General features: G+C 40.2%; 3 protein-coding genes and 1 pseudogene across 4 annotated transcripts in view; 2 read left to right on the forward strand and 2 right to left on the reverse strand.

Moving 5' to 3' along the window:
• Positions 1 to 21,410, forward strand: part of LOC134461304 (gamma-crystallin S-1-like) — a 383,074-nt gene that overhangs the window by 110,642 nt on the left and 251,022 nt on the right. The gene's annotated exons all lie outside the window — the stretch shown is intronic.
• Positions 1,834 to 2,755, reverse strand: LOC134461280 (gamma-crystallin M2-like). The gene is made up of 3 exons (XM_063214091.1): positions 2,744 to 2,755; positions 2,217 to 2,459; positions 1,834 to 2,112 (listed from the first exon to the last, which is right to left on the reverse strand). Exons 1-3 carry the CDS (start codon positions 2,753 to 2,755, stop codon positions 1,834 to 1,836), a joined length of 534 nt encoding a protein of 177 aa, XP_063070161.1.
• Positions 12,943 to 16,939, reverse strand: LOC134461282 (gamma-crystallin M2-like). 2 transcript variants are annotated; one of them, XM_063214092.1, is made up of 3 exons: positions 16,907 to 16,939; positions 13,334 to 13,576; positions 12,943 to 13,221 (listed from the first exon to the last, which is right to left on the reverse strand). In XM_063214092.1, exons 1-3 carry the CDS (start codon positions 16,937 to 16,939, stop codon positions 12,943 to 12,945), a joined length of 555 nt encoding a protein of 184 aa, XP_063070162.1. The 2 variants fall into 2 exon arrangements, with proteins under 2 accessions (XP_063070162.1, XP_063070163.1); XM_063214093.1 differs by lacking the exon at positions 16,907 to 16,939 and adding an exon at positions 13,890 to 13,907.
• On the forward strand, positions 17,332 to 19,649 carry LOC134461281 (uncharacterized; annotated as a pseudogene).

Below are 21,410 nucleotides of genomic sequence, written 5' to 3' on the forward strand. Positions count from 1 at the left end.
TCGCACACTGTACTGGCGGTGACACCGTTTAGAAGAACATACTATCTTGTCGCTCGGAATTCTTTGCCATGTTCTCTAAAAAACGCTATATTGTGTTGCGAAGGGTTAGCCACTGCTGACACGGTGGGATTTCGCGATCTGAGGCAGTCTCTGATTGTTTGGAAGCTGCCATCACTCAAACGTTGTCCTCACGAGTGATTGGAGTGAAACAATATAACTTAATTTACAAAGCATATGAATCTATTCTGATGTACTCACGCTAAGATATGTTATCCCAGAATGGAGTCGGTAGGAGTACAGAAACCACAGAAACCACTACAACATCTAGCCGTCTAGAAAACAGGCTTTCACTACGCACCACACTGGTCCAATGCAACTTCCAATGTTAAACACCTAGCCACTTAGCATTTTGGGATCCCTGGCTGCGTGTGCATTCAGGTAGAATCAAAACAGACCAACCCATGTATAGGCAGCACAGTTTCAATGAGCAGTATAGTTGCAATACCTACTCTGGCCACAATCTTACACGGTGCACCTTTAAGTCCACTGCTGACAAAGTTTGGGAACCACTGTGTTAGTAAAAAGCAACGATGCTGCAAGAGCAGAACGGGATTTTCAAAAGTTGGGGTGTTTGATGCACCCGAATATCTTTCTTTTTCTGTTGGATATCATGCATAGCCAGATCACCATCTGATCGTGCATCAAGTCCAAATCACTTTGCACATTCAGGGGTTGTGGACAAGGATATTCTGATTTCTTTGGGAATTAGGATGGGTATTTGTGGAGGACCAGTACATGGAGGTGCAGTACCCTAGGTGGCAGCTCTGGAGGGTGTGTGTGTCTCTGATGCTGCAGGGGCATCTGAATCATACAAATGATGACCGTTTTGAATGCAGCCTCTTTGTGTGGATATGCCCGCCGGCGAGCCCATCCACACTTTGCTGGAAAGACTCAACTACATCATAACAACATTACTATGATAATATTGAACCGAGCGCCTTAAACAGATTAACCATTGCAGTGGTGCAGTTTTGAGGACAATAAAGTTATAACATACGCTTTGAGCTGTTGCTTTCTGATCGGTTGCTAAGCTTGCATTCAAATCATACAGCTCAAAAGTTTTTCTGGCAAAAATGGTTGAGACAGTACTGTGTCATATCAGTACCCATTAGAATATAACTATAGCAACTGTCAACTATTTGACAAATGATCGACAACTGTGGCTGAGGGCTGTGTAGTGCTCTACTTATAGTTACAAACATTACACTGTAGCGAAACCGACCCAAAACTGAAATCATTCAGCAGTATTTGGATGATTGTTTTATTTAAATGCATTCTAAATCATCCATTTGTACTACTGGGTCATCTTCCAGGGAGTAATATCATTGAAAGCATTCAGTCAATAAGTTGAAGTGTTAGAGCTTCCCAAGCATTACTTTGGAAAGGTTTTATCAAATACCTCCATAAAGGTATGCACTTCTTAACTGTCATCTTGCCTGTTTTTTTAACATTGTACTCCCAAAAATCTGCGAAAAAAAAAAAAAAAACCCTCTTCATCCATTCGATTTCAGGGGTCCAATAATGAATGTTATGTATCCAATGCTATACAGAGAAAAATATGCAGCAGGGCCAAGCAAGCATACGCGAGAAATGAATTAGGCATTATGTGTTTAAAAACGTAATCTACAATGACATGTTCTGTGTAAGACACACAGGACTTGTTTATTTCTCACATTGAATCTATGTGTATATGGGGAAAAAAATCCTCAGAAGTCTTTTTTGACATTCAAAAAGTTTTATTCAAAACTTCTGACAATACATTTTAGTGCGGTTTTAGTACCAAGAATCCATGATACGCCTCATGCTCATGAATCTCATGTTCTGGTATCCCATGTTCATCCAGTTTCTGTACTCTCCAGGGGGGAAGTACCACATCCTTCCTCTGTACTGGGGCTGCTCATACATGAGCCAGTGGCCATCCATCACGTTGCAAGACATGCACTGGTTCATACGATAACGATCCATGATGGAGTCACAGTCATCCATGCACTCGTGCATCTGACCACCGAAGTTCTCCCTCTCGTAGATCTTCATTCTGTAGTTTCCTCTGTACTGTAATGGAGAGGAAATACATTTAGTCGTGGAATAACATTTTGATAGTACTAGCCAAGAAATATTAGGTGAATGGATTGGAAAAAAGTTTGTTAGAAGATTACCATAGGGATAAAGCGACAGGATCTGATACAGTTATTCCAACCCCACATTCCCATGTAGTCGGGGTACTCTCCCCTCCTCATGAAGTGCTGCATGCCCATGTAGTTGGCCTGGTCGTACATCATCCAGCAGCCACTGTCCACTCTAAAGGAGTGGCAGCGGCTCAGATGGGAGTACATATCGGAGCAGTCTCCCATGCATTCCCAGGAACGGCCACCAAAGTTCCTGTCCTCGAAAAAGGTAATCTGAGCAAAGACATTTTTTTCAGAAAAATGTGTTAATTATTGTAATACATTTTGAAAAATAACTAAATGTCTCTAGTAGTAGAAGCAGCATTTTCCCCCCACACATTTCAAAAACTTAACTGAGGCTAAATATTCCAAATCATTCCACGTCTTAATGTCATATGAAGACAATTAGTACAATAGGCGATAGTCTAGTAGCCTGCAAACCTGCATTTTTGAAAATTGGGAAATTATAAAATGTCAGATTTTCTAGCTGTTTTTGTTCCGTTCACATGTCAGCTTACCTTCCCGTGCATGGTTGCAGTTGTGGTTGTGGTTTGAGCTAGGCTGTAGAACTGAGGCCAGTGGCCTATTTTATACTCAAGGTGCCACAGAGAATGTGGGGTCCCTTTGTGTTAAAGGGCACCTGTGTGCATCCATGTAGAGAGGCCCAGGCCTTCCTACATTGTTCCTCTTAAACAGAAGAGAAAATTCTTGTCAGTGTTTTTTTTTTTTTTTAGCTTTGATCTGAATAGCTGTTCCCAAAATTCCCATGTTAACTAGAATACAAAATTCCTATGATAGCTTGACATGAAATATGGCTATGGGGTACAGAACAGGACAACATAGGATTATAGACCTATGCCATAATTTTGAATAGTTGAAAAAGTTGAAGCGGAAGATATACTGAAACAATTCTTGTCAAATACAGCACTGACACTAAATATTATGGTAATGTCTGTGGTAATATTAAATACAATTTTGTATTGACAATGACAATTTATTTAAACATAATAGTTGACCAAAGTGCCATCGAAAACCAATTACACAATTAATCATAACAAATACAAGAAAGATAACTGACAAAAATGCCAAGTTAACAGGTCTACTTAAATGAACTAGCTAACCCTGACTCAAACCTGCTATAATAGACTAGTGTGCTAAGCATGACATAAAAAACATTTCTATGAATATTTTCAACAGCACCAGCAACTCTTTTGAAGAAACAACTTGAAGGCAGTGCATTAGATAAGGGGATCCAGAGATTCAGAGTCACTTTCATTTTCATAAGTGCTTACCAAATTAGGAACTGTTGCAGATTTTGAGTGCTGGAAGATGAACATGTTGATGTTTTTCCAGTTGCCTAAGTCCAACTTTGACTTTGCTGTCTGTTTGTAGGCCTTCACATGTGTCACTTATTTGCTCGTGATGGTTTGAAGTTCAACGTTGTTTAGTAGACTGTGTGCTGTGATTAGCTGTGATCACTAGAGATTGATTTTCTACCAAATGAGACGAGACACTTCTGCCATAATAGTATCGTCATTCCAGATATTTATAGTCTCTGAATGGACATTAACAATGTTGTGTTCAGATGCCCCCCAGAGGAAGCAGGGTAGCAGTACTGTAAAGACTTTTGACATCACCATTGAACATGTTGTAGGTAGAGAGAGAGAGAGAGAGAGAGAGTGCAAGTGAAAGAACGAGGAGATTATATTATTTATTATTGTGTAGTCCTTAAAGGTGCACTGTGTAATATTTTTAGTAGTAGTTCTTTTCCAGAATTCATGCTGCCCAATCACTAATGTTACCTTTTTCATGAATACTTACCACCACCATCGAATTCTAAGTATTTGTTATATAACTGGGAAAATTGCACCTTTCATACATGAAAAAGAGGACCTGCTCCATAGTCCGCCATTTTGAATTTCCAGAAGCGGGTGATTCTCCAATTAAGGTACTTTTTATTAGCCTGGGCGAAACCCCGAAAGCTAAGAAGAATACGTCTCCGTGGAGGGTGAGATGGTCTGATCTTACTCTGACATTTAATTGGAGTTCAGAATTCAAATTAAAACCCATATTATGCTTTATTAGCATGACTGTTACGATATAGTGTTGCAAAAGCATAAAAATAACAAAACAAAAGTGTGAATAGTGTTACCTTTACCAATCATTAACGGACTTAGCGGGTGAGTTCTGCGTCACTACCAGAGCATGTGAACGGAGCGGAGCGGAAATATGGTTAGAGCGCCGAGCGGTTATGAATTCAAAGGCCAGAGCGATGATTTCCCTCCGCTCCAGTTCGTTACGTTGCGCTCACAAATTAAAATGTTGGATCATAAAATTTATTTGATTAAGTGTGCTGTTTTAGACATGTTTTTGAATTTAAAACGAGTTGCAGGCCAACCGTTTTTAATCCTTAAAAAATAGGTAGCCTGCAGCCAGCCACTGACCCCAGCACTTTCACGTGACGTGTGCCCTGCAAGGCAAGGTCTGAAGATGGAGTTTGTGAAGTACTTCGAAAAGCAAGGTGATATGTCGTATAAATGCAAAATTCAGGTCAAAAAGCTACAGGAAGATGTTGAGCACGAGGAAGAATGTGAATGACATAGTCGCTGTGAGTAAAGACAGGGCATGACCTGGGCATGACAAAGCACGACAAGGTGCTCCGTAAAATCCAGGAGGATGAAACTAAATGTGAGCATTCCTCTTTTGGCAGTTCTAGATGAAACATTTTGGGGACAGCACTTCTCCAAAAAACTTTAGTTTTCACTTCTCAATAACCCAACAATTTCCCTTCAACTACTTCTTTGGAGTTTGATTATTTAATTAAATAGAACACGTTGACAGTAGGCTATGCTGCCGTCGGATTTTCCAACTGCTTTCACTCTTTTTTCAGTAGCTGCCCTACATGACTGTTATCAATTATGAATGATTTACTAATATTTTCGGTCAAAACCTTGTCATTGAGATGGCCGTTCTTGCGCGATATGGGCCAGTCCATGCAAACGAAAGCATGCATATCATGAGTCTTCAGGTGCGCACTTCTCCAAAAGCCTTTAGTTTTCACTCCTCAATAACCCAATAATTTCCCTTTGACTATTTCTTTGGAGTTTGATTATTTAATTAAATAGAACACGTTGACAGGCTATGCTGCCGTTGGATTTTCCAACTGCTCTCACTCTTTTTTCAGTAGCCGCCCTACATGACTGTTATCAATTATGAACGATTTACTATTTTCAGGTAAAACTTTGTCAATGAGATGGCCGTTCTTGCGCGATATGGGCCAGTCCATGCAAACGAAAGCATACATGTCATGAGTCTTCAAGTGCGCACAAACTGTGTATGAACGCATGGCCGAAAATGCACAAAGATAAAAACTTGTATGTGGGGGTTGCGCCCTGGCTGTATGTTCTTGCAATATCCCTCTGGAACATACAGAAACCACGTGCTTGTAATTAGACTGTTTCCGGGACGACTGACCGACTCGATAGCCTACCATGTCCAATCTGCGGTCTCGTTGCATTCCTTTGCGCGAGACAAGACCGCCTATGCGCGCACTTCAAGAGCTAGCCTGCCCACGCGGTTTTGATTCTCTACTCCTCCAGTGAATGTTCCAAATGGTCACTTCAACAAGTCCATAAAACACTCCGCAATATAAGCAAACCAAAATGATCAGTCAATAATGCTGTAGATGGCTGAGCTGTAGGCTATAGTCTGTGCTTTTGTAGCCCATATGTTTCAATCTTACCACGGAATCACTGTGACAAGTAGCCTATTGCATATTGTGTGATTGAAAAAACTATCACAAAACATCATAATTATGCTTAACAATAGAGAGTGGGTTTAAAAGGATCTAAGAGCTTGTTTTTGGAAATGATGCTATTATTTCATTTGCAATGGGATGCGAAGTGACCTTTTTAATGTAGTCTAGTAATATAAATTAATAAATAAGTAGGAAGCGCGGGGCGAGGTGTTACGTCCACCGCTGGGAAACAGTGCGATATAATTTAGCAGCAAGTTAAGTAAGACAACGCATAAATCAAATGCTGGGTGTCCTATGGCCCTGGCATAATTATGTGAAGGAAAAATGTCAGAAAATGCCTTTTCCTTAGAATTTGAGCGAGCATAGGAGCGATTTGATGGAGCAGCAATAAAATTAAGGTGAGCGCGGAGCGTTTTAAGAGCGGAGCATCCTGGCGCAACTTTGAGCGCCAGAGCAAATGAGCGAACGTCCTTCTGAGCGGGGAGTGGTAAATGAGCCACGCTCAGCTCCGTTCACATGCTCTGGTCCCCACTCAACTTTTTGCCGATTGGCCAAACAGTGAGCGAACCGAGCTTGGAGGCTTTTGCCAGACGATGTGCGGAGCTGAAATCTTTGGGTGGAGTACATAGGATGGTGTCGCTACACTAACTTTTTATGTCCCTGGCAAATATTTCGAAAATTAACTATGTATATACACCAATCCGAGAAGCGATTTATGGGCGCCGCCATCGTTCGCTGCCGCCATTGCTGAAGTGCCGCTCTATTCATTAAACCTGTTGTGCCATTTATAAATAGTTGCTGGGCTTATACTTTCTGGTGACTGAGACCATCGAAATGACAGCCTGAATTAAGTTTTGAATAAAGTTTCATGGATAGATGATGTCAGACAGTGGCCACAGGTGATTGATGAAGCTATATCATGAACTGGTAGAATGTATAAATTAATGAAACATTTAATTTAAGAAGGACATGTAAAGCTATACTGAATAGACCTAGCCATGTGCGGGCTAACTGGCATCTCTCTAAAACGAGTTTGTTAATAAATTCTGGTTTCACTTAAAAAGTTCAAAAATGCCTTCTTTTCTACCCCAATACCCTCATGGATCTACCTGTGAATTGTTAAGTATTTTGGGCTTGTTAAATGGTTGTGTGAATTGTTTGTTGTCAACATTACATGTCCGAATTTAGCTAGCAAACCGGAGCTAGCCTTGTGTTACATCTGACCAAAACGAGTTTCCTTATTAAATTATGCTTTCACTACAAAGTTCAAAAATGCCTTGTTTTCAATCCCAATACCCTCCTTGATCTACCAGCGAAATGTTGAGTATTTTGGGCTTGTTGAATGGTTGTGTGAGTTGTTTGTTGTCAACCTTACATGTCCGCATTTAGCTAGCAAACCGGAGCTAGCCTTGTATTAGTTTACCAGAGGTTGGCTAGTAGTTAGCAGCTAGCTCGCCTGGGACAGTCGATGTATTTATTAAGCGATTTATAGACTTTCAAAGCTCCCAAATGTCTCATTTTCAATGGCATGGATTTTCTTTTAACAGCCACTAATGTAGGTATATTAAATTATTTCTAGTTGGCTACCATTGGCTTATAACATTACGGACTTCTCCACTGTCCAGCTACGAGTGTGGGTCAGGAAGCACTTCAGTAATGGCGGCCATTCTACTTCCGTTATTTCCTCGGATCGGTGTATATTATTTCACCTACATTTAGTACTTATTAAAGGGAACTTGGGGGGGCAAATCATGGTTCAATTATGATGCTTTCTACAAAAATGTAAAATGTTTTATGTTATTGTAGCCATTTTGCCTCTGCCCCTAAGCCTGACTTTTGGCCTTTGACGTAGTTTACCTTAATGATATAGTTATAAATTAAATTAATGTCAAATCCAATAATTAACTTACAACCATGTAAGTAAACGTATCGTATTAAAAATAAATATTGAAAATATCACATTTTTCACGTGTTGAACACCTGTCCTCTTGTTTTATTGTCATTTCCACTACTCTGTACAAATTACAATCTCAGGCGCCTTAATTTGGAATTTAGTTTGTAACCATGGCAAAATAATCTTTGGAGGGATTCCCATGGATTGATGCCAAAGTTCTCCCAAGAAAAATCAAGTTGAATACAGCCTATACACAGCAGACACTTTATGCATGTCATTTCCACAAATGCTATATTTCATGAGAGGAACACAAAACCAGGATTTATAAAAGTTTGTTAGTTGTCATCTAATGCTATGGTAAAATATAAGGCTTTTGAATGCTTAGCTAGCATGAGATTTCGGAGGGAAAGTGTGGAAATCACTACTATTTCCATGATGGAATTGGCATTTTCTTTGCCTGGTCTGGAAAAAATACCAAAAATGTAGTATTAATTATCTAAACTGATCACTGCCAACATCTTCAGTCATCGACAGAATGTGAATGCTAAGGATGAATCCCATTACACCCCTTAGCCCTACGCCGTTCCCCTTTGCCTCCGATTTGCGCGTCCACGTGTGGGGTAGTGGCATCCCGATTCACGTTCAGACAGATGGGTAGGGGTACGGAAAAGGGCTTCCCACCCCTCCGCGAGGAGATTTTCCGACACCAGACTCCGCGACGGAGGGCTTCGACAGGTTTCCCTGAATGTATTGCATTCATTTAAAAATTGGCGGCAAGCCGGGGCACCCACAACAGCACACAAGTTTAAGTATTTTCGCCACAATTGACGGTTTTAATAATTATTAAGTTAATAAGTTAAACATTGTCCTAATGTGTGATGGCCCTTCTCTCTGTGAAATGCACATGAAAACAATCGCTATTAACGTCAACTTAATGTATGGAATTAGTGACAGCTGTCAGTGTCATTCCATGATTGTTGAAGGGGTATCCCAATTCGTAGCGGTTGCGTTTCAAGCCCTGCACCTTAGAGCTTCGTTGGAAAGCAGGAGGGGCATGGGCAAGGCGCAGGGGTAGGAGTAGTGATTAGTAATGGGAAAGGCCCTTAGTATACCAATCGTTCAGTTTTCACGTTTCCTGAAATTGTCCAGGTCAAAAAATACCCTAATTGGAGCATCGCCCATATAGGCATTTTTAGCTGAAATACTTACTGGTCATAATAGTAAATATTAGTTCATTAATTAGTAAATATTCATGAAAAGATCAAATTAAGATGTAGACAGCAAAATTTCACTGAACAATGTAGTTGCAATACCTACTCTGGCAACCATCTAACACAGTGCAGTGCACCAGTGTTAATTTTGTGACGAAATATTTTCGTCATAATTATCGTCAACGATTGTTTTTCCCCTGATGACAATAAAACGATGACGATGCCTACTTTTCATTGCAATCCTGGCTGGAAAAAATATTGTTGCCCATTTATCCATGACGAAGAAGTTTATGCAGTCATGAAATAGTGCAAATATCTTTCTCTAACAATGAATTTTTGCGGAACTTCTCCACTCCTTGTCGCTTTCATGAACCTTCTAAACCATCTCAGGACTTGGCTATATCGGCGGTCGCAACACCCTCTAAGAATGGCGTTGTTTCTAAACAAACGGTGGACTACCAAAGTTCTCTATGCCTCGTTTTACATGTCAACAACCCCGCAACTGTACAGAATGAAGTTTTGGGCAACTTTTAGCCTCATAAATGGGTGAAAAGTAGAGATTTATAACGATGGCTAGACAGGTGCCGGTCCATCACAGCAGAAGCTAAATTTCACCTAGCTCTGGATTTTTGACTAGCGCTCGGACTTCGGAATGCAGGGGACCTTTGGAGGCGAGGTATGAGGCAAAAGTTAAGGCTCATCATCACGTTTTAACACAACGTTAGCCATTTCACACCGGATTATCCCTTTAACTACAAAATACAAAATACTTTCATCTAAAGAATGTTTTATTACAAGATATGAACACAAGATGGTGCTGCAGATTTAAAAGTACATGATTGTCCCTAGCTGAATTGAAGGCACTTGCCTGGATTCTTTAAGCCTTGACTGCCCAAGATATTCTATCCAATTGAAGGTGAGTAAAGCCGGGCATACACTGTGCTATATTTTCAGTCGTGGGTATTAAGCTCCTGCTCACACTGCACAAGGAAATTTCGCGATTTAAAAGTTCATCTCTCACGACTCACGTCCTCACACTATACGAGCTGACGGTCGGATGCGAGCAGAATGGTCCGACTGTGCGACATGACACGCGTGTTTCCCAGGGCTGCAAAGGAGGGAACATGCGCACCTGAGGTGGAGATGAGGATGCGATCAAGAGCGAATCGCACGGTCCTATTGCCTTGTGCATGTGTAGTAGCACTGCTTTAACTGTGCGATTTAGTCACGAGGCACGACCAGGATTTCAAACAGTTTTGATTTTCTTGCCACCCTGCGATTGCACGATCGTGAGGCGAAATCGCTTGTTGTTACCCCATGTACACTGCACGATGCGAGACTCACGATTGACTTGCGATTGAGCAAAAAATCGGAACGACTCCCAAAATGTCGTGCAAGTGCCAAATCGGGGCAAAAGTCACACAGTGTAAGCCCAGCTTTATTTGTGCATATTTGCTAAAATTCCACAGTGGAATTCTGTGCATGGACGTGTACAGGATGTATTTGATGAATTACAGGTTTACTAAATCTGCACAGTGCAATATTCTTAGTAGTTTGATTTTCAAAATTCATGCTGCCCATTCACAAATGCCATTTACCAAATACCAGTTTCAAAAGTACTTATCACCACCATTAAATTCGAATTACTTATTTACAAAAAAAAAAAAAACACTTTTCATACATGAAAAAGTTGGATTTCTCAATGCCCGCCATTTATAATTTATAGAAATAGACTTTGTAGCTGCAAAAACGCACTGTACTTTGGTCATACTAGTAAATGTTAGTTTATTGTTTTGCATATTCATGAAAGGAACAAATTTGGGAATAGTAAGAACAGTTTCAATGAGTAGTAAAGTTGCAATACCAACTCTGGCCACCATCCTATAGGGAGAACAGTTTCAATGAGCAGTATAGTTGCAATACCTACTCTGGCCACCATCCTATAGGGAGTTCAGTTTCAATGAGCTGTATACACCGCGTTCCACATTATTACGCAAATGACATTTCCCCAAATAATCAATATGTATGACAGTCGTCATAATTTTCAAGTCATCAGCCATTAGAGTACAATTAAAAAGTTTTTGAATGAACCTTCCAATGATAACAGTATTTTTTAAAATAATGAAAAACTTAACATTTCCAAAATGCTCTGTTCCAACTTATTACGCAAAACAGTTTTGTAGTGTTGCAATCCAAATTTCTTTCTTTTTTCCCCATTTACATCAATACTGTTGGCATTTGGTACGTTCTAAATTACATTGCAATGTTCAAAACTTGGTTATAAGCTGTAACTGAAATGCTACATTTAACATTGAAGTCAATGGCAGGGCGTTGTATGGGAGTTATGGAAGCCCAGATATCCTTGACGCTTTGCTCTCAGCTGTTTTTGTTTGTTTGATCTGGTGACCCACACTTCACTATTCAATATACCCGTAGATTTCCATGCCACATTTAGGTGCTTTGGTGGTATCGACATTCTTACTCACCAGACATAAAACCCCATTGAAGATGAATAGGATGTTATGTCTGGTGAATTAGAATGCCCATAACCACCAAATCACCTAAACATGGTACGGAAATCTACAGGTATATCGAAGAGTGAAGTGTGGGCCACCAGACCAAACAAACAAAAACAGCTGAGAGCAAAGCATCAAGGATATCTGGGCTTCCATAACTCCCATACAATGCCCTGCCATCGACTTCAATGTTAAATGCAGCATTCCAGTTACAGCTTATAACCAAATTTTGAACATTGAAATGTAATTTAGATGGTACCAAATGCCAACAGTATTGATGTAAATGGGAAAAAAAAGAAAGAAATTTGGATTATAACACTAAAAAACTGTTTTGCGTAATAATGTGGAACAGAGCATTTTGGGAATTTTAGGTTTTTTATTATTTTAAAAAATTCTGTTATCATTGAAAGGTTCATTCAAAAACGTTTTAATTGTACTCTAATGGCTGATGACTTGAAAATTATGACGACTGTCATACATATTGATTATTTGGGGAAATGTCATTTGCATAATAATGTGGAATGCAGTGTAGTTGCAATGCCTACTCTTTCCTTTTTTTTTTTTTTTTTTTTAAAAGCACTTGTATCTCTACTTTTTCACAGAAACGATTGCTATTCTTATGGCACTGACATCTTAATTGACATACTAAGATAAGAGTGAAGGGTGACCATTTGAGAGATGTTCTCATTTGCAGGCCTCAAAAACCGGCCCCATCGCCAACGTTGGAATGCGAAGCTGTTTGAAAAATGAGTTATGATGACATGGCTTACAGTATATCTCCCTTATATAGTATTATAAAACTATATAGTACTATATACTCCCTTATATAGTATTATAGGAACTTTTTGGTCTTGCGTTTGTATGTCATCTTCAGTATTTTTTAAGTTGTACGTATGTATGATATCGCTGCAACCACATGAATTTACCCACTGTGGGATGATGAAGGGCATACATACTTACAGCAGGACCTCTTTCTTTCTTGTTTGAGATTTTTTGTTTTCTCATTATCATTTCATTTCTCAGAATTGAATTGTTCAATTAATTTCATTGTGTAAGTCAAATTGTTAGTTTTTATACACAATGGTTTTTGTGGTATTTTGTTGTGTATTTTGTATGTCGAAAATACTGTATTTCGATATTAGATACTGTTACAGTTATGTATTTTGTATCTTATTTGTAACAGTTTTTGCTGGGCATTTTGTATTTTCTATTGAAAATACATTTAACTGTATCTTTGACCATTCCTGAGTACATACAGTATGAAGAAAAATCCACAAGGAACCCTTTTTGTCACATTAAAAAGTTTTATTTAAACTTTCTGTCCATAGACTTCCTGTGTTTAGTACCAGGAATCCATGATACGCCTCATGCTCATGAATCTCATGTTGTTGTGTCCCATGTTGCTCCAGTTTCTGTACTCTCCAGGGGGGAAGTAGTACTGTCTCCCTCTGTACTGGGGCTGCTCATACATGAGCCAGTGGCCATCCATCACGTGGCAAGACATGCAGTGGTTCATACGGTAGCGATCCATGATAGAGTCACAGTCATCCATACACTCGTGCATCTGACCTCCGAAGTTCTCCCTCTCATAGATCCTCATTCTGTAGTTTCCTCTATACTGTTAGGGAGATGGAGAATTTGCAGTCAGTTTTTTGTACGTTATTTTAGACGTTACTACCTGAAAAAAATCATTTGAAAGATGGAATATGAATGGTGGTAGAAAAATTTACCATGGGGATGAAGCGGCAGGATCTGATGCAGTCATTCCAGCCCCACATGCCCATGTAGTCGGGGTACTCGCCCCTCCTCATGAAGTACTGGTTGCCCATATAGTTGTTGCGGTCATACATCATCCAGCAGCCACTGTGCACCCTGAAAGAGTGGCAGCGCTGGAAGAGGGAGTGGAGGTCGGAGCAGTCTCCCATGCACTCATAGGAGCGGCCTCCAAAGTTCCTCTCCTCAAAGAAGGTGATCTGGGGGCCCAAAATAACTTGTTTCAATATCTTTCTAGTTATCTCAAAACATTGTTTACACATCAGTAAATTGCTAAGGGATTAGCTGTTTTTACGGCATCCCCAAATTAGTCACTTGCTATAATGTAGTCGAAAGTTAACAAGGGCCCAGTGTCATTTGGCTCTTATACTCTTATGAATACCATTTCCTTTTCGTTAACAGCAATGAAACTATACTTTAAGTGTGTGTAATATGCACTAAGCATCTTTTAATCACACATTTTATGAGGTACCAAAGTTTCGTGGATTTTTTGCTGTTCACATTTCGCCTTACCTTGCCGTGCATGTTTGCGGTTGTGTTCGCACTCTGAGCTTGGCTGTAGAGCTGTGGGCAGGGGTCTCTTTTATACCTGTCCTAAGGTGACACAGATAATTGTCTCTTTGTGTCAAAGGGCACCTGTGTGCCCTACATTGTCCCTCTTGAACAGTGGAGCAGAAAATTCTTTTCTCTGTTTTATCTTTTCCTTCTATTGTGCAAAAATAGAAAAAAAATCTGAACCTCTGCATACAAGTAAAAATGCAGTGTGTTCAGATCAGTGTTACATTTTTTACCTTTTTTGATGGGCATGTGAATTCATATCAAAAAAGACTGTCACATGATTCAAAATAGTAATCACTCACAAGTCACAAATGGCAAAATAGAAAATAAATACATATCATTTTAAATACAAATTTGAGTCTTAAATTGAAAATATATATTGTTAGGACAGAAAGACTTCATTTTGTCTCCACAGACAATGACAAGGTGATGACAGTGGTAGACAGTGATGTCAATGACATTGGTAACAAAAGATGGAAATGTTTTGGAGTAAAAACTACATTTAAAATAATGAATAAATAAATCTGTGTTTTCTTAAAAGTAAACCAAAAACAATTGTTCCAAATGACTAGAAATTAGGGGTGTAAAGATTATGGATCGGTTATCGTTGTATAACATAGAAGATGCGAGTGTATCGGTCCATGGCGCCTGGATCGGTTCACACTCATTAAAAACGGTCTGATGATCCAGATTTATGGCTACACATCAGTTTTAGAAAATAATTTCTTCTACATAGTTCTACCTTCGGAATGTCCCTGGTCACACCAAAGTACATTTGCCAGAATGTGTAGACACTGCATCCAGCGCCAAACGGCTTGTCACGTTGTCGCAGGTGCTTTATTTATAATGCGGCTTGCAGTCAGCGTTCATGATTTTTTTTATGCCACTAGGCTACTCATTATGTCACTTCAAGCAGCTGCTTATTTGTTATTCCATATGACTAGTATGATACAGGTGACGGAAAAAAGACAGCTTTACTGTATTTGTCACTGCCACACAGATTCTTTCATTTCGCCCCTCTTTCAAGTGAGATGTCAAGTGGATCCGAGTGGAATACATGGTCTGTCTTTAATGCTCTTTTCGGAGATTCAGATTGAATTCATGAATGCACTGTTTTTGTAACTTAAGTATTCTAGCAGTCAAAAGCGAAAGTGCTTGGCATTCTGAATATCTGTGACCTAAACTTCATAAAACTTCCAGCAATTACTTTAAAATGTTTGCCAGAAGAAAGTCAGGTGATAGTGACTTGAAATATTTCTCTCTACGCTCCAGTGAAATGGTTCCCTCCCCTCCCTCCGACGACATTGCAAGTGGATCTTCTCATGCAATGTAATGTCCCTGAGCTGAATCAACAAATGGCCTACCAAAACAACTGTAACCCCAATATTTCACGGGGCTCTGTCTACTTGTACATATGCCAATGGTGATATCTTGGTGGGTGACATTGTCCAAGAAGAAATCACCCCGATTAAGAACATTAGCTTATTGATTTAGCTACACGGAGCTTGCCATTGCCAACAGCTAACAACTGAAGAAATGCCAGCTGCCTTACCTGGGGAAATAGTTCATTTTGCCAACTCCAAACAACTGGATAGTTACTGATTCCACATCTTAGCAGATCGTGGTCCATGATTGCAAATCCTGTGATCCTACCACCAACTCCATAATTCCATCATAAGCGATTTATTAGCTATAGCCTAAATGCAGTGCGCTAAACTGATGCATTGCATGTCCTCCTCCAGCATGATGCAAATAAACAAATGTTGCTGCGGGCCTTAAATAAATGGAGCTCTGGAGAAAGTGCGTAAGGAAATAAGAACATTCTTACAGCTCACCATTAGTTTGAAATTGTGGTAGTAATATTAACTTGAAGAAACAACTGTTACGATAGGAGTGGTCAGAGAAAGGTCAGTGTACGTAGATTGGACACTGCACGGCCATATGACACACCTCACTCAGCCCGAGTGAAGAACGGCATTGGTTTTGGGTTGAGACTGCCCAGATAAACCAGGCGGAGGTGAACATTGGGGTGGTTGATTGTCACGCCGGGGAGCAGCAGGGTGAGAGCCTGCCCATGGCCGACATGATCCCCGTTTGCACTTGGATTTATTTATATTGCTGGTGGAAGAACACGGTGTGGAGAAGAGAAGTGGACCCACTCCTTAATTTGAATGGACTAGCTAAACGAACAGCTTGCGGTGGCGGGCTACATGAGCCAAGGACTGGGTTAGTCGCATCTACAAAACTCGTCCCTCATCGGTAAGCTAATGCTAATGTTCCTTTCTTGGGTCCACCTAATACGCAATCCTACACTAGTATTGCACATATCCTTTTCCACGTTATTGCATTACACGCAGTCTAAGGCCTGGTTATGCAAAAATAGGTAACAGATCGAGCCGTAAAACATCCACCTAATATGTGCTGGGCAATTTTCAATAAATAAATAAACATTTACAATAAATGTACAATAAATAAATACAACATTAACAATAAATAAACATTTAATTCATGCAATTAAATTGCATAATCGTCAACAACCTCTCCTCTCCTTTCACACTCTCATCCCCTTATCACCTCTCCTCTCACCTCTCCTCTCCTCACCTCCCCTCTTTCCTCCTCTCTCCTCTCCCCTCCTCACTTCTCCCCTCTCCTACCCCCCCCCCCCCTCCTCCTTCGTCCTCCAGGCTCCCTGCCTCTACTCTCTCCTCTCCATCTGCATCTCTTCATTCTTCTCCTCCCATCTCCCCTCCTCACCCCTCTCCCCTTTTCTAATAGTAAGCCTGTGTATCTATGTGATTTGTAGCACTTGCTTTTCAGTTTTTGTTTTTTTTTTTGTTTTTTTTTTTAAAGGCTGACCTTTTTGGTCCGTGTATATTTTGGTAATTGGATTTTCTCTTTATGAATGGGAATTAAAAAACAAAAAACGACTGGTTTGAAGTCAACACAAACGGAAAAACGGACCAAAAACAAGCATTATTCATTATTCTCGCACCGGAAGTTGCCATTCAGACTGTAATAAAGCGTGAATAAAGCGATAATAATGTCTTTGGAGCCCTACTCAGAAATTATTCTAGAATTGGCTAAACAAGGCCTGTCATCGTCAGAAATCTCTGCGCGCATTTCAATGGAAAGTGGGGGCGGAAGAGGATTTTCACCTCGGAATGTGCGAAAGTACTGTGCTGACAACTGTGTAAACTTGAGGGGGTTGCTCGAGGAACATCTGGAGTTGGAGGTGGCAAAAGCCATAGCCGAGGTATGAAAACTGCACTCGTCTTCTTTGATGGGCCTATGTGTGTGCATGTGCAAAGCAATTCATTTTTCGATTGGAATGGTGAAAGCAGGCCCTTTGTTGTTTCTAGACGGGACCAACATTTGGCAGAAGGATGATGAAGGGGTACCTCGCCGTGAAAGGGGTACATGCTGCAGAGACACGTATAGGATCAGTGCTTAGAACTATACAACAACCTTACAATAAAGCAAGACGCCAGATAGGCTATACAAATTCAAGATGTTTGAAGTAGCGGTGTGTCACTTATCTACTGGTGTACTTCTGTGTTCCTAGGCTACTTTATAACCATCACAATTACTAAGACATACACTTGTAGATGAAGCTGATGAGAAATCAATTCATGGATCAATGATTATAGCGCGCATAGGATAGCCCTGAAGTGTAAGGTCATCCTGCCTCCATCCAATGCGCAACCCCACGCTGCCACCCAGTGGCCATATATATATTATACTGTATATAGGTCTAATATCAGCATCCTTTCTCTGGGGTGGGCCAATGGCCCTAAAACTAAACATGCATCATCCTCTCTAAAGGTTATTCAACAGTAAAATAATTCATGGGCTAAAAAGAGTCCAAAGAGTCCAATTGGCCACATCCAGACTGAGCCTGTACGTTAAAATAGCCAAGCATGAAACTGACTCAAGTAAGGGTTGTAGGTGTAGCTGTGTCCGAATCTGTTGAGGATAATGTTGAAGCCTATGTTTTGTCACATTATTTTTGTCTTCTTTTAGGGTTCTTGCAACCTCAACCCCATACCATACCAAGCAGACTACATGGGACAGAAGATTCTTCTGGACCAGAATGAAAAGTTGCAAATGTTTGGGGTTACACATGTTGTAGCCATAGACGGCTATAGCAAAAAGATTGTTGGTCACTCCACCATAGCCATAAAAAATAACCTTACCATCTATGAAGATGTTTTCAGGTAACATTGTGTAATTTGTGCACATATAACAGTATTCAATCATTTGTATGAGCCAAGCCCGATGCTGGCGAATATCAATATGATATCAAGATTGCGATATGTAGACTGTGATATTGGATGTCCTACAAAGAAAAGCTGAGTTGTCCCCTATAACTGACAGGCTCTTATACTGCCACTGGAAATAGTATCCCACATAGGCGAATGTGACAATATGCTGTCAGCGTAACAGGACAATCATTTAATCATTTACATTTTTAAAAGAATGATTTTGAATGGTTACATATGAAAAGCTTTGCTCAAATTAAAACCAAGGTTTTCATCCAATAGGCCTGCAATACTAGCTAATGGGAGGTGGGACCAGGTCCGCGTGGACCATGGGAAGGAGTTTTATTTGACGCTCTTCATTCAGGAGCTGCTGTCACCTCATCGCTGCACTCAGGAGAGAAGACCTTACTTGCAAACTCAATCCACAAGGGTGTACAGTTCAGTATGTTCTATAGTTGCTTCACCAACACACACTGTGGCTATCCCTGTTGAAATTATTTGTTAAAATGTTTTATTGTTTATTTCAAAACAATAATTTGTTTTAGCAGCACACAGTCTTCTTTTTCAAAATTGCAATGCTTTCCAACACTTATGATAAGCAGAACACTTTTCTGGCAAGTTTGGAGATTTGGTTGAGTTACTGAGAAGTCTGCAAAATGTAGTGTAAAAGACATTTTTTCATTTGACCATTGGAATAAATCAATGTTTTTATCCTCGTATTCAGAATCACACAGTTGAACGAATCTGGCCAGAGATAAATAGCCATGTGAACTACCCCCTGAAGAAAGCCCTTCTGCAGTTGGTGGACCAGGAATTACTTGACATGGATGAGTCTTGTCAAATACTGCGTGTCCTGCCTGACTGGTCAGCTGTGCCAGATTGGTGTTACAAGAGTGGTGGAATCTTGGAATGCTCACCGTATTCCAGGTAAAATAACCAGTATTGCAAACATCAGAAGAATTACAACAGAATTTAAAAAAAAACAGACACGCATACAGTATGTCTCAATGTCAACAGTATCTTTATTTTACAGGAAAAGGAACACCAAACGACTTGGCTGGCAGTAGGTGTCCCAAAAAATCCCACAGGAGCTGTTGCCTCACTCAGCTGAAGCAGCAGAACTTTACAGGCAGCAGCTGGGATCCACAATAACAACACAATCTACCTTTGGAGTAGATCCATTTTTAACAGAAGAAGACAAACTAATGGCTGAGAACCAGTTTGCAGAACAATATTCTGAAATTTCGGAACTGTTGTCTAGAGCAGTCAACAATGATTTCACACCATACAAAGAGGCGCTTCTCTTTCTCATTACCACAACTCGGCGCAGTGTGTAAACATTTGTGTTAAAACTTGTAAAAAATGTAAGAATGTAAATGAGTGGAATTAGTGGCAGTGGGCGTATGAACTCTGACCCACGTAAAAAGAATAAAACAAAATAAAAACACTCTGTAACACTCAGTACTTGGTAAACAAAATAAAAACAAAATAAAAACACTCTGTAACACTCAGTACTTGGTAAACAAAATAAAAACAAAATAAAAACACTCTGTATCACTCGCTTCTCGGTAAACAAAATACAAAATAAAGACACTCTGTATCACTCGCTACTCGGTAAACAATATAAAAATACATATTACTCCTCTTCAAAAAGAAACCTCAGGACAGAGAGTGCCTCTGATAGGCCCTTAACTTCAAACATGCTGTCTCCTTCAACACTTCCCCTACATTTTGCACAGGATAATGGTTAGGGCAAGAGATTGTCTTGTTCATATAAAACCACTAAGAGTTTTACCCTTGGTACAAAATGAATACCAATCGGACTTCTAGTCAACGTGGTGCTGGCAGGGCATGGGTTTCAAATGCAATGCGTAAATCTGCTTTTGGTCACGTTCGGTTTCAACAGTCCAACGGAAAACTTTGGATGCATAAAATGAACAGCGATTTGGCGAGACTGCTACTGGCTAGATATTGCTGTCAACTAAGCATTTTGCAAAATCTGTGCATTGCACAATAGGTAGCCGGGTAGCCTATCTCTACTGGACTGGTTGCCTGGCTGGCGCAGAGATGCTGTGAGAGTGTAGAACAGGCGAGCCCAGGCGGCTGTAGCCTACTGGCACTTGACAGGTAAAGTGAGCAAAGAAAGGAAAATGGTATGAGTAGCCATCTGCTGTCTTTTATCATGAACATTTCATGAAAATCATATGTCTCCTATTGGTTTTCGTCTCCGGTGGTATTGTAGTCAGCACTGGCGTGCACAGACATTTTGGGGGGCAGGTCCTAGGGTGGTGGTGGGGGGCATGTGGAACTGGCTGTCACGCTTCGGTTATAATTATTTTTATTTTTTTAATCACATTTTAATGAACATTCCACAGTAAGCTAAACCAAATATTAAAACATGTTTAAAATTATGAATATTATGTAGGAAAGTTAAAATAATTTGATTACCATGCCGAGAGCATAATTTACCGCATGGACTAAAAAGTGTACTGTCGCTTTAACTGTGCGTCTCCCAGCGCAGCAGTTGAACATACTTGCAGTCATCAGGAAGCGATTCATTCAGATTCCTTACTTGGAAAACTCTGCATCTCCGGTCATTTTTCCTCCATTAGTACTGATTTTAATTAGTTCATGTGCGTTTTCAAACTGTTAAGACCACTATTAAAGCCCAACTATCATTGCAAGACATTATCAAATCGTATTACACTGGTAGCCTATTGTGAGTGAAAACTGCTTCTTTGGGTCGGAGATTGTATCCGTGTAAGTAATAACACTTTTCTGGAGGTGTCATTAAACACAATCCTGTTCGCCGCCGCATAAGACATTACTGTGCACCCTGTTAGTATTGCTGTGCAGAAGGCTATAAGTGGCAGATTTGCTGGAATTCACCCACAAACTTTTTCCTCCCTGGCCATGGCCGCTGTTCTGTTCCATACCGCCGTCTGTTACAAATGTGATTTGGCGCGTTGCATATTTCATCAGGAGGCCGACGTTTTCCCAAACATACCTAGGCCTACATGAATCCTCTCGCTGTTTCCCAAACATTCTACAGAACAGGTTCATCGTTAGACCTGAAACTGTTTGAGCAACTTCTGGATTCATTATAGGCTAATAATGGTTGTTACAATCATGTTACACTGTGTTAACTGTTGACATAACTTGGGCTACCTCTTCTGCGGTAGATTTGATAAATGCACAATTAGCAAAGTCTCATTAT

The sequence above is a fragment of the Engraulis encrasicolus genome, chromosome 13 (genome assembly GCF_034702125.1).
Source record: "Engraulis encrasicolus isolate BLACKSEA-1 chromosome 13, IST_EnEncr_1.0, whole genome shotgun sequence".
Classification (NCBI taxonomy): domain Eukaryota; kingdom Metazoa; phylum Chordata; class Actinopteri; order Clupeiformes; family Engraulidae; genus Engraulis; species Engraulis encrasicolus.

What these genes read in the sequence shown, in the direction of transcription:
- LOC134461280 (XM_063214091.1), bottom strand. An exon ending in CCTGTCGCTTTATCCCTATG is followed by an intron (nt 2,113 to 2,216) that starts GTAATCTTCTAA and finishes TCTCCATTACAG; the next exon opens with TACAGAGGAAACTACAGAAT.
- LOC134461282 (XM_063214092.1), bottom strand. Translation starts at nt 16,939, where the DNA reads ATGGCAACTTCCGGTGCGAGAATAATGAATAAT. An exon ending in GTGCGAGAATAATGAATAAT is followed by an intron (nt 13,577 to 16,906) that starts GCTTGTTTTTGG and finishes TTGGGCCCCCAG; the next exon opens with ATCACCTTCTTTGAGGAGAG. An exon ending in CCTGCCGCTTCATCCCCATG is followed by an intron (nt 13,222 to 13,333) that starts GTAAATTTTTCT and finishes TCTCCCTAACAG; the next exon opens with TATAGAGGAAACTACAGAAT.